Raw genomic sequence first — 13,188 nt, forward strand, 5'->3', positions numbered from 1 at the left:
GTAACATATAATATTGTGTTAATATTAACTCTTGCTCACACTCCAACACAGTAAGTGACAGTAATGCACTTTAACACTGAATAGCGTTAGATATTAAACGGAAAAGAAAACGAGAGGAAGTCTGTTCTTGGCTTCTGTTGAAACATGGTAGAGTACCTACTAAAAACAGAATCATTAATATCACATTGCATTTCTGCAGTTAGATCTTAAAATCTCATTCACTAGACCTTCAAACATAAGAAGTTAGTTTAGAATGTAATGCAGTGCTCTAATTGAGACATCATCAAAAGTCCACTGTGACTTTTGTGAAATAGGTCTGAAACTGCATTTATAATGACTTTAAAAGTCTGTTTGTTACCTTGTTTATTAAGCAGTACTTTATATCCCTATGATGAAACAGCGATGTGGTAAGTCATTTTTTCAGCCTTTGCAAATGCACTGTTCTATCAATGTTAACTTGTTAAGGTGCTAACTTTTTTCAATAGGTGCAAATTTTGTTAATTGGCATAACCTTTTAACGTATGCTTTTCTCATACGAGATAGGGTTTGGATTATAACACAAGAACAGCATTTATTTAAAATGGAATATCCTGTAGTTTCAGTGTTACATGTAAAGCTGCAACACCTCCCAAACTACATGAGAGTAATTATGTCTCAAAGGTAACCCTAATCCTAACCTGAAATGTGTCACTTGTGACCTGGTGGACGTTAAGACATATGACCTACATTCTAAGCAGTGTTTTCATGTTGATGTGTTACTTTAAGAGTTCATTTGTGTTTCACCTGTTTACAATAGGCATACATTAACCTCAGCACAAGAACTATTTTTTCACCACTATTATGACTCAATGACAATCAGCGTTGAATCACACAAGCTGAATTTGTCCTTCCATTTCCTCTCTTTCTTCATCTCACCTCATGTCATGTAATGTTGTCTTCTTTGTCGTCCAAAGCCCATTACATTACTTCTGGAGTCAGTAGCCGCAAAAGACATGTCCTGCTTAATAGCTGGGTACTGTCGTGTGTTTGTTGACCCCAACCTCAACATTTTTCCATGGGTAGATGACTCCAAGAAGCACAGAATCTCTGCTGAGGAAGGTACAAAAAACATATACTGTGTATAGTAATGTAACAATAAATAGGGTTGTTAGACCCATAAAGTCACACACCTGCAAGCTGTTGTTTGATGAAACTTAGGATTCCACATGTTTTCATATGCGCAGGTTATGTATCACGGTGCGGCAGTGACTCTGACAGCTCCTCTGACCTTGACATGGATCCCCTGGTGAGCACGGCATCTCAGGACGAGAAACCCTTTCATCGAGTCAGATCTTCTTCAGATCCAGAGTCCAAAAAAAGGAAGGACAGACTGAAAAGTAGGAGCAAAGATGACAAAGAGTCAGCGGAAAGGTTACAGGAGGAGAAAAAAGAAGAGAAGGATGTTGGCACGGAAAAAGAGAAGTGTCCACCAGATAATGTTGGAGAGGACACAGGGACTGATAGTGCAAAATATGGAGGACAGATACATTCAGGCAGTGGTTTAGAGGAAGAAACTGGGATGCAAAAAGATGTGAGTAAAAGCAAACTGGAAAGTGGAGAAGAGGTGCGAGGAGCAGAGGAGCAGCCATCAGAAACTTCAGATTCATGTCATGTCCTCACCAGCCCTTCTAGTGACTCCCTAGACGCTCTGGAAGAAGATGACTTAATATCATGCTCTTCATCCTCTACCCATCCTATCACTTCTTTGCATACCCATGCCCACATACACCCACCCCTTCAGCTTCACCAATATTCTCAAAGGCCTACCCACCCCCACCTTCTCGCCCCTCCACCCATTCACTCCCACCCTGTTCTGATCCACCCTTCTACCCACATCAGAGGCGAAGGTGAGGAAGGGGGTTGCAGGAGGTCCATTGACAGAGCTGATACCCAGTTCCTTGCACCCATCTCTGGAATCCTCTGCTCTGATGACAGCTCCCTGTGTTTTGCTGAGCTGTCCCGCCTTGTGGACTTCCTGCCCAGCCCCCCAGAAGCCAGCGAAGATGATGAAGACGAAGACGAGGAATTGAGGAGGAGAAGGGAGAAGGTGCTAAGAGAAATGGATGAGTCCATGAGGAGAGCAGGTGAAGGTGAGGGTGGAAGCTTAAGCGGGGAGGGTACTTCTAAGGAACATCCTCTATCCGTTTCCCCGCCCACATCCTCCTCACACATAGACTTTGTTTTCAACTTTGACCAAAGTGACGCTCGCTGTTACTACAACATCTGCTCCAACATCACCCCAGATAGTGCTCGCAGCCTCCCCCACCTTCCACATCATAATGAGCGAGGAGGTGGGGAGGAAAAGGAAGAGGAGGCTGAGGGAGATGAGGATACAGCTGAAGGTCTGGAGCATATCCCTCTCCTTCAGCCCCCACCTGGTTTTGGAGACAGCAGCTCAGATGAAGAGTTCTTTGATGCCAGAGATCGGTTCACATCTCCTGAAGACCCAACCTCTGGGATTTTGCCAAGAGGTGATTTAATTTTTATTCTGAGGCAGAGTACAAATGTATGATCACACCTTAGTTTCAGTTCTGTCAACAGGCAAGAGCTGCTAATTTGGCTTTTACTGCCATCTAGAGGCAGATTTTGACACTGCACATTGTTTAAGTGCACCACTTACACTGCACTCACTGTTTCATATCTAAGAATATACAAACTGTAAGCAATGGTGAAAAGGACTTTACTTTTACTGTAAATCTTTGAGGTATTTGTTCTTGGGTGTCTCCATTTTCTGATTCTTTCTACTTCTACTCAGATTTCAGAGTCTGACTGTTTCAGACGTTTGAAGGTTAGAATTCCAAGTCACTATTTGTTGGAACTGTAACAACTCATAGATCTGGAATATGAGTCTGACAGCACATTTCTTTGTGACGTTGAGCTTTGTTAATGTCTGAAACCTAATTATTAATCTACTTGAACAATGGGTAATATAATGCTTTGGTAATTATTAAACCAGTGGTTTTCATCTGGCTTCTGGCTTCTTGCGTCAGATGTGATGTCAAGGCTCACATTTCAAATGTCAATGAGTTTTAGCAGCTCCAAAAAATATTGACTATTCCCTAAAAATTTCTCTCGTTCTCTTTCAAGAAATGATCAAAATCAACCAGCGTCTCACCAGTAGTCAAAGATTAGAGAAAAAGTAAAGGTATTCACAACCCATTTGTGTGTCAGAACATTGCTTTTTCTTCTTTCTTTAATTAATGATTCCTCAGCTTTATCTAACATCCATGAATATAAAACTAGCTTTAAAGTAGGTGTACTAACTTCAGTTCTTGTAGTAATAACAGTATCATGTTGCCACAACACTGATGCGTTAATGTTAATGTCTCTAGAGCAACATATCTGTCACAGAGACCAAACTGTGACTTTTATTTCAATATTTTTTAACTACATTTGGTCCCAGACTTTTCTTTATAATGGAGTGTTTATTTATTTATTTATTTATTTATTTATTTATTTATTGTTATCTTGTTAGTTTTATTTAAGTTAAGCACCTAAATACTTCTTCTTCCTCTTTGTTTGATAAGTGAATGAATAACAGTTTTGCCTGTAATTGTATTTCAGACTTAATATCCCTTCATGAGATGCCCCACTGACATTGACAAATAAAATAAACCAGCTTCAATGTAATATAACAGAAGCCAGGGCAAGTCAGAAAATTACTTGCAAGTACAGAGTACTGCAAGAAAATATTTTATAATATTTGCTCACAGCAAGAAAATACTATTAGAAATGTTTGACACTCTGTTGATAGTTACAACTTTAGTGACCATAACTTAACCATTACAAAGCTGGAGCATCAGAGCAGTGTCATGTGCCTAAGGCAGTGGTTCTTAACCTTGTTGGAGGTACTGAACCCCACCAGTTTCATATGTGCATTCACCGAACCCTTCTTTATTAAAAAATAAAATATGATTTTTTTCAAATTCAAGACACAGGTATATGTTTTACTGGTGCACAAAATGAACCGTGCATTAACATCACTGTGTTCAAAGAACAAAACCAATACAGTGCATGAACTCACAACAAATTCCATACCTTTTCACAAAGACATGACCTTTTTTAATACTACCACACTGAAATGGTTTTAATTTTTAACCTTATGTATTCCAATAATGAACTTGTTGTATTTATGCTATTTATCATTTTGAACATTTTAACACACACCTGTCACCTAATTTCCATCAGGCTACAATAATAATGAATATTTACTGCAAATCAGTGTGACTTCTGCTGTTGTCGAGTGTGTGTCTTGACCCCCGCCGAACCCCTGAGACTGACTCACCGAACCCCTAGGGTTCGATCGAACCCAGGTTAAGAACCACTGGCCTAAGGTAATGGTCAATTTTGTAAAACATCACAGCTCTGAATGTGAAAGTGGCAAAACTGGCACTCACTGCTGATCATTTGACATCTGCTAAAAACTGTTTCAGAAATTAGACAACATTCCCTTTCAGACTAAGTCTAGTACATACTCATGTATGGGCCTTAACCTTTTAGTTTAATGGAGGCTCTCTTTGTCTCTTTGAAATTAGATATTCAAGCCAGTCTTTTTCGTGCATAATATTAAATTTGATAAAATTGAAAATGTGACAATACAAATGCTAAAATATGAAAGCAATTGCTCTGAACCATTGTGTGTGTTTCTTTGTCTTGCAGATATTTCCACAGAAATCAAGTTGGACTTCTTGAGTATACGTAGTCTCAGTGACATTAGAGTCTCTGCAGCAGATGCCGAAAAAGGAATAAAAGAAGAGGACAGAAAAGCAGGAAATGAAAAAGTGGGCAGCAGGGAAACACTGTTCCAGCTCAGAAAACGATCCCGTAAGCGGCGTTCCTTCATGGAAACAGAATATACTTCTAGGGTGTCATATCCAGAACAAGATGCACAATCAAAGCAGGAGATCGTCTCTAATAAGCTTCATAAAAGCCTGTTAAATGAATACGGTGAAGCTCAAACACTGAGTTCAGATCCTGAACCTTCGGAACAAACCCGGAATCCAAGTCCAACTGTCTCCTCATTGACTCACTCTGAAGGAGAACCAGCCCAGCTTGAGTCAAAACCAATCTTATCCAAACCATGCTCGCAAGGGTCCCTTTCTGAATTTGGGACACATGAGAAGATTAGGGACCCACAGACCCCCTCCAGGACAAGGAAACAGGAAATGGAGATGGAACCTGATGCAATGGAATCTAAGTCAGTCACTGATCTGGTGAAGGCACCGTCTCCAACTATTACCGTTGTCCGCTGCCGGCTAGATCCAGATGGAAAAGAGAGTGCCAACAGTAGGGGGGACGGAAAGGAGGAGATAGATGAGGGGAAAGCAAGGGGGGAGGAGGAGGACACAACATGTGTGTCAGAAAATGGGCCATTTACTAGTCACATGTTTTTGCAAAGAATCTCCGAGAAGGACGGTAAGGAGAAAGATGCCGGAGAGGAGCAGAGAGAGGGCACCAAAGCGTACTCATCCAGTTCAAACAGGCCACTTACAAGTGCTAAAAGGCAGTCAGAAGATACATCAGCTACATGTTTGATGGACGTAAACACAAAGAGTGGTAATGGCCTTCTAGGCACCTGTCTAATTGCCCTGGAACAAAATTCATTTGTAGAGGAATACATGCTTGAAGGCTTGAGAGATGACCCAAAGCCACTTTCATTCTCACCACCACCACCTCCACCTTCATCCCCTCTTCCTCCCCTACCTGTTAATTGCATATCCCAAAGTGATTGCTTGGAGAAGGAAGGAGGCAGCAAAAACCCAGGAACTTCCATCAAAGTGTTCTTGTCTACTTCTGAGGAATTACAACACAGTCCAGAGATACAAAAAAGAAAAGGAAATCACACTGACAATGCACATTTAGCAACAACAGCCACTGTTACTGAGGATGAACTGATGGGTGTGGTTAGTTCCACCATGACAGCAAGTGATGAAGTTACTGATAGCACCAGTTCTGATAATGTATTTGATGATGATGAAGCTAGTAATTCCTTAAATTCTAGTTCGAGTGACAAGAGATATGACTGGGTTATAGCCGGAAAGAATAGTGTCAGTGCTAATTCAGAGGCAGAAGGTAAAAGTAACTTTCAACTGAGTATTAAGTCCTGTATGAGCACAAACACTGAAGCACATACAAGAATTCGTTCTGTTAGCCCTGATTATACTCGTACTATAAACTCTATTGCTGCGAAGCTTGGAGCTGCAACAAGTGTCCCATCTTCTACATTTAATTCAAGTGCTAAATTGAAAAGTGGGGATATGTTTGAAAATATAAATAAGGCTAAAAGTAATTCTACCCCGCCAGGTGTTGCAGGAATGGAAAGTTTAGCTATTTCTAGCTTAGCAAAGGCTAACATGTCCACTGTCCATGATGTCTCCAAAGATCCTTCCTCCCCAACTCACTTCTTCTTTCAGACCTGTTCTCCCAGCATCATGGGTCGCTTATCTGCCTCTACACTTCGGGGTAAGATTCAAAAGTTGCCACTTTATTTATCACGCTCCCAGGAAACTATTAATCAGGCCGGGGTGAGTACTACACCTCAGAGTCCTGTTGAGGACAACAGTAGGGAAACTACAGAGATCACTATTAGTGTGACAGACATTAATAATGTCACACAAACCATAAACTTAGATGTGGGCACAACTACAGAATCAGTGGATTCAGATGACTCTGACACAACGGTTACAGGATCAGAGGTGGATGGTGAGTTTTTTATGGAAACAATCCCATCTAAGAATTCTGTGTTTGAAGAGAAGGGAGTGACAGAACCCAGACAGGCATCCTTTGAAATCTCACCTTCTCCTGTCCAGACTGAGCCTAAGCATGAGAATCAGCTTTTCTATACTGAACTTGACAACAGTACACCAGGACCAATAAGGCAGCCTCCAGCCACCATTGTGAGCAGCCTTCAGCACAATACGTCAGGCCTGCACATGGATACTCCAGGTCCTATAAAAAATGCTCCAGAGTCAAAGATTTTATTCACTGAACTGGGGGAAGATGTTCCCGGTAAAATAACCAATTTGTCCCTTTCTATTCCTCCTTCAATAGTGGTGACCACGCAGAACCTGAATGGGCCAGGACTCTCTTTTCATAGTAAGACACAGAAAGCAAGACAGACCAGTAGTGACAGGCCTTTAATAGGTCTTTGTAGACCTTCAGAACAGAAACTGGAGTCAGCAAACACATTTTCCTCAGGCTGTAGGGTGTTTACCATCTGCAAGGACTTATCCCAGACAAAGACACCAGTCGAGGTTGGCAGACCATGCTTGAAGTCTGAAGTAAGCTGCAGCTCAGTTCTTGCGTCAGGCTGTGAGTCAGTTGTGGAGGGAATGCAGATCCCGCTGGATGCCTGTGGTTGTCCATCAGTCTATACCAACTGCATCAATGAGGGAGATAGCTTTGATGAGGAGCTGACAGTTTATGAGTTCTCCTGTCGCACACAGAGCAGTGGGGTACCCCAAATGTCTGGAGCAGGTCTTCCTCTCATGACAACTCCTCCTGTCCATTCTTTTTTGTCCACTTCCTCTACCCACTCTCCATCCTTTTCACGCTCTGTCCTGTCTTCTTCTTCTGCTTCTGAGCTCAGTCCTCTCCTTTCACCGCTGTCTGAAGCATCTGACAGTTTTCTTTCTCAAATGCACAAGGAGACTGTCAACCGGTTGGGTCAGCAGCGCTACCCAGCACCTCCTGCAGGTTTCCAGGTTCTCAGAGTAGATGTGGACCAGCTCCTATCTATTCTAGAAAGTAGCAGTACTGACCGCTCTGTTGCAAGTCACAGAGGTCGGCACCCAAGGGAAACCTGCCCCTCACACTTTACAGAGAACAAGCGAGTTCTACAAATTGAGGCACGGCGATTAATGTCAGGTTGCCAGAAGGTAGTAGGGATTGGACAGAGTCCCGAAGAAATGCTTCATTCCTTGGCTGACAGTTTTCGGACACTGGTGGAGCTGGCTGGCATCTGCCTTTGGTTCTCTGGCTGCGACAGGTGCGACCGGAGAAACGCTGAGGCAGTTGCAGGTCTGGCAGATGTGGCCCGGTCTTTCAGGGACTTCTGTCTTGCAGCAGAGCGAGCCAACAGCAAGCGAAGCTGCGAGGATCTGAGCACCAAGCTGCTAGCCAAACAGTGCACAGCACTCACCGCCTCTGTCTTCTGCCTCACACAGCTGTTCCGCACCCTCACTGCACTGTAAGCTTGATCCAACTTCTGAAAAGTCTGAATTGACCTCAGGCTCTAACCTCAACAAGGGGAATGGTCATCAGTGAGGACACAGCTGCTGAAAACGTGGGCAGTGTGACCACTTTTTGGTGTGAACATTTCACAGATTTCTAAGGAGCCCTCAAATGCAAGTTGAGTGAGCTGGGAAACACACCAGGATCATCAAGCACCATAAAACCTCAAGTGATCACAGTAACTTTGCACTTGTGCAGTTAAAGGGTGCAGATTAATGAGGTGCATGTGGTGAGTGACTGTATGCTGTGCACGTACTGTAGCCCACAAACCAAAAAGCAGAACCTGCTTGCATTCCAATACTGAGCAACAGATCTACTTGAATGTACTCTATGTTATCTTTTATGTTTATTAATTTATTGATATATTTAACCTACAAGTTACTACAGTGTGTTGATGGACATGAGAGGAATGTAAAGACAAAGAGGGAAGAAATGTGAAAATGTTTACAGGCATAGTTTTTAGACACAGTAGTGATTATGAGAATAGCTGGCCTTTTACAAACATACCAGAGCACATACACACACTGCATCCATACAAATAAATCATTTCTGATTCGTCTGTTCATACACAGGCCTTTTGTTTGACTGACTGATCATATTAAGATTACATTTTTGGATCGATCTTCTTATATGAAACACTGCAGGGGACTGATGCTTATATTATTATATTCTCTAGGCTGTCAGGCAGTGAAGTGTTTTTCTGAATGTTACTGTTTACAAAACCAAAAACTGTAGTTTAAAGGATTTGATCAAATAACACGATTCAAGCCTAAAGCTGTGTTTGCCATTTTATAAATATAGAATGCTGGTGAATGCTCATTATATGACTTTATAATACAAAGGATAACATTTGGATGAGGTACAAGTCTTTTGCACATTCAATTTGTGGTCAATTTTGCACATATTTTGGACATTAATTTTATGGAATTGTAAAACCTTTGCTTGCTTTTGGTTAATTATTTGTCTCATTTATCCACCTTCAGTTGAAAGACTGAATCCTCTAGTGCATAATCGTATACCAAACAACCACTCCAAACAGTAATTAATTTTTCAGTTTTGGATGGCATTCCATTTAGGTTAAGGATTTCATTCAAAAAGAGACCCATTTCAGACAATTTACACTAAACACTGTTTTATAATGGTCTAAACCATGTAAGAATTTCAAGATTCTGAGGTTCAGATACTTTGCAGGGTTTTTCGAGGGTTTTCATCAAACCTGCACACCTCTATCCATTCTTTGGAGACAATAAGCAGTAAGGACCTTTTGCTGACCTAGACCCTCACACTAAGTGCATTATTCTACAGATTACCCAGTATGGCCACAAATGGCAGTGAACCATTAACTAAATACAGGTGCAGATATCCCAATCAGAGCAAAAATGAGCACTGATTGACACATTAGGTAGGAGTGTCTAAGACTTTCAGTGAAACCAATCTAATTATTGACCAACAACCTTGTCATTGGTGTTCCTCCAGACATATGTTACCTAAGTCATACACAACACTCATCTGACAAAAGTTTATGCATAAGCTGTTGCAGTTTCACTGTGAATGCTTCTAAAATGAAAGACTGACGCACATCAGACCTGCATGCTCACTGGAGAAATTAATCAGTAATTATTTCACCACCCCAGTACTGGGAACACAAACAGGCTATGTTTCTGTATATACGGTATTTATAATGTGCTAAAACACCTGTCTGTTTAGTTCTTTTTGGTTTCAATGGAGTATGGTTTACTGTACTTAATTTAAAAATTGCAACAGAGAATATTTGAATTACTCTTCCAATGATCTCAATGAGGAAATTGCCCCAAAGAAATGGTGAGAAACATGTTCTCTGTCATCATCTGTGCTCACGTAGCATGCTGTGCAAAGCCATGAAATGCATTGTTTCATCAGGGATTTTATTGTTGAATGACTGAAAGCTGATGTCTGCTCTTGCTTTGTAATGCTCAACTCCCACAATTAAAACCAATGTCCAAATGTTCCTTTTTTTTTTACTTGTTTTTATTTCCATGTGTGCAGAGTAACTTATTCACAGTCACTTGTGTAGTACCACCAAGCCACCAGATGTTATGGCGCTAGTACAGGCACAGAATCCAAATGCAGAACTCAGAGTCAAAATGTAAAGTTCAAAAGATTTATTAGTCACACACAGGTGTAAGAAAAATATAATTGACAAAATCTTGAGGATAATGGGTGGCAATTTCCTCTTCGAATCAGTCCTCCGGACCGAGAACGGCAACCCGTCTCCCCGTGTGGTTAGCGGGGTCTTTTTCCCGACTGGGGAAAAAGCAAAGGGAGGTCAGGGACGGAAACAGGTCATACACAGGTAAGCTATTAATCAGGCGACAGGACATAAGGGAAAGGCAAAAACTCATGTACCAAAAGTCAGGCAAGGCGATCAGAACCAGGAATCAGATGAGGCAGAAAAACCGACAGGGAGCAGGCAGTAGGCAAAAACCGGGTAAGCAAAAACGGGTCAAAAACAGGAATCCAAAACAGACAGACAAGATCAGAACGCTGGTAAGTACTACAAGAGTAACAAACTGGCAACTGACAGAGGGAAGAGACAGGGTTTAAATACACAAAAGGGAGGGAAGACAACTAGACACAGGTGGAGCAAATCAGGGCGGAGACAGGTAATCAGGTGAAAGGTAAGCATGATCAGGGAACAGGAAGTAAAGACGACAGACAAGACACATGAGGGGAAACTTAACAAAATAAAACAGGAAGTGACAAACAAAACATAAAAGACAGACAAAACCAGACTAACGTCTGGCTGCAGGCATGACAGTACCCCCCTCCTAGGGACGGCACCAGACGGACCAGGGACATCAGGATGGCGTTGATGGAACTCTCAGATCAGGTCAGGGTCCAAAATGAAGGAGGCCAGCACCCAGGAACGTTCTTCAGGCCCATACCCTTCCCAATCCACAAGGTACTGGAAGCCCCTCCCCGACGAGCTGCCATCAGTCGCCGAACCGTGTAGGCTGGGTCACCCTCAATAAGGCGTGGTGGTGGTGGAGGTTGGGTAGGCGGGACCAGGCGACTCCTTAACAGGTTTGACTTGGCTCACGTGAAAAGTGGGATGTATCCTCATAGACCTTGGCAATTTCAAACGTACAGAGACAGGATTAATAACCTTCGAGATAGGGAATGGGCCTACACACCTGGGTGCCAGCTTGCGACTCTCCATCCTCAGAGGAAGGTTCCTGGCTGACAACCAGACCCGCTGATCCGGATGGTAGACGGGTGCAGAAATCCTATGGCGGTCCGCCGTGGTCTTGTACTGGGCCGACGCCTTCATCAGAGCCTGCCTGGCCCGAGTCCAGGTCCTCTTGCATCTATGGATCAGGGCCAAAGCCGAAGGAACGCCCACCTCCTTCTCCAATGAAGGAAACAGAGGAGGCTGATAACCATACACTACGTGAAAAGGAGACAATCCGGATGAAGCACTGGGTAGAGAGTTGTGAGCAAACTCCACCCACAACAGATGACGGCTCCAGGAGGCGGGGTTTTGGGAAGCCAACACACGGAGTCCCACCTCCAGGACCTGGTTAAGTCTCTCAGTTTGGCCGTTGGTCTGCGGGTGAAAACCAGAGGACAGACTGACAGAGGCACCAATGAGAGAACAAAAAGCCTTCCAAAATCGAGCAATAAACTGAGGTCCCCTATTGGAAACAATGTCTTTTGGGAAACCATGAAGTCGACACACATGTTGCAACAGCGCCTCCGCAGTCTCCTTAGCAGACGGGAGTTTAGGTAGGGGAATGAAATGCACCATTTTAGAAAATCGGTCCACCACTGTGAGTACGGTCGTGTTACCATTAGACAGGGGAAGACCAGTAACAAAATCCAGGGCGATGTCCGACCAGGGTCTCTTAGGGACAGGTAGCGGATGCAGCTGCCCCATCGGCGCTTTGTTAGAAGCCTTACAAGCAGCACAGACAGGACATGCGGCCACATATTCACTCACGTCCCTCTCCATGGCGGGCCACCAAAAACGTTGCCTGATCAGAAACAGGGTTCTCCTCACACCCGGGTGGCACGCCATCTTAGAAGTGTGGCCCCAATGGATCACCTGGGAACGGAGATGAGGAGGAACAAACAGACGGTCTGGCGGTACGCCATCCGGAACATCACAGCCATTAAGGGCCTCAGTGACCATCCTCTCTACGCCCCACTGAAAAGCCCCCACCACACAAGAGCTAGGCAAAATAGTTTCAGGCTCAGAGACAGGCTTTTCAGGGGAGAAAACTCTGGACAGGGCGTCAGGCTTACCATTCTTGGAACCCGGACGGTAGGATAGGGTGAAGTTGAAACGTGTGAAAAACAATGCCCACCTGGCCTGACGGGAGTTGAGACGTTTAGCCGAACGTAGGTACTCCAGGTTTTTATGATCTGTCCAGATCAGAAACGGAACTTCTGTCCCCTCCAGCCAGTGTCGCCATTCCTCCAATGCCACCTTAATGGCCAACAGTTCACGATTGCCTATGTCATAGTTCATCTCAGCTTGCGACAGTCTCCTTGACAAATAGGCGCAGGGATGGAGCCTATTGTCGGCTGGCGAGCGCTGGGAGATGACAGCCCCCACTCCCAAATCAGAAGCATCGACTTCCACCACAAACTGTAGAGCAGGGTCTGGAACGGACAGAATGGGAGCAGAGGAGAACGCCACCTTAAGGCGGTTAAACGCCCTGTCAGCCTCAGGGCTCCACCTGAATACAGACTTAGAAGAGGTGAGAGAATGCAGGGGGGTAGCCACACTGCTGAACCCCCGGATAAACTTTCTATAAAAGTTAGCAAAACCCAGGAATCTCTGAACGTCTCTCCGAGAAGATGGTGTTGGCCATTCTCTCACTGCACTAACCTTTTCAGGGTCCATCTGGACACTCCCCTCAGAAATGATGAAAC

General features: G+C 43.6%; 1 protein-coding gene across 3 annotated transcripts in view; it reads left to right on the forward strand.

Moving 5' to 3' along the window:
• The window catches only part of frmpd1a (FERM and PDZ domain containing 1a), a 69,744-nt gene extending 59,486 nt beyond the window's left edge, over positions 1-10,258 (forward strand). For all 3 annotated transcript variants that reach the window (XM_030145066.1, XM_030145127.1, XM_030145211.1), the window contains 3 exons: positions 954-1,098; positions 1,224-2,510; positions 4,699-10,258. In XM_030145066.1, the coding sequence (XP_030000926.1) occupies positions 954-1,098; positions 1,224-2,510; positions 4,699-8,231 (4,965 nt within the window). In that variant the 3' untranslated portion in view covers positions 8,232-10,258. The remainder of the gene's footprint in view (positions 1-953; positions 1,099-1,223; positions 2,511-4,698) is intronic.
• The last annotated feature ends 2,930 nt before the right edge of the window (positions 10,259-13,188 follow it).

The sequence above is a fragment of the Sphaeramia orbicularis genome, chromosome 1 (assembly GCF_902148855.1).
Source record: "Sphaeramia orbicularis chromosome 1, fSphaOr1.1, whole genome shotgun sequence".
NCBI classification, from domain to species: domain Eukaryota; kingdom Metazoa; phylum Chordata; class Actinopteri; order Kurtiformes; family Apogonidae; genus Sphaeramia; species Sphaeramia orbicularis.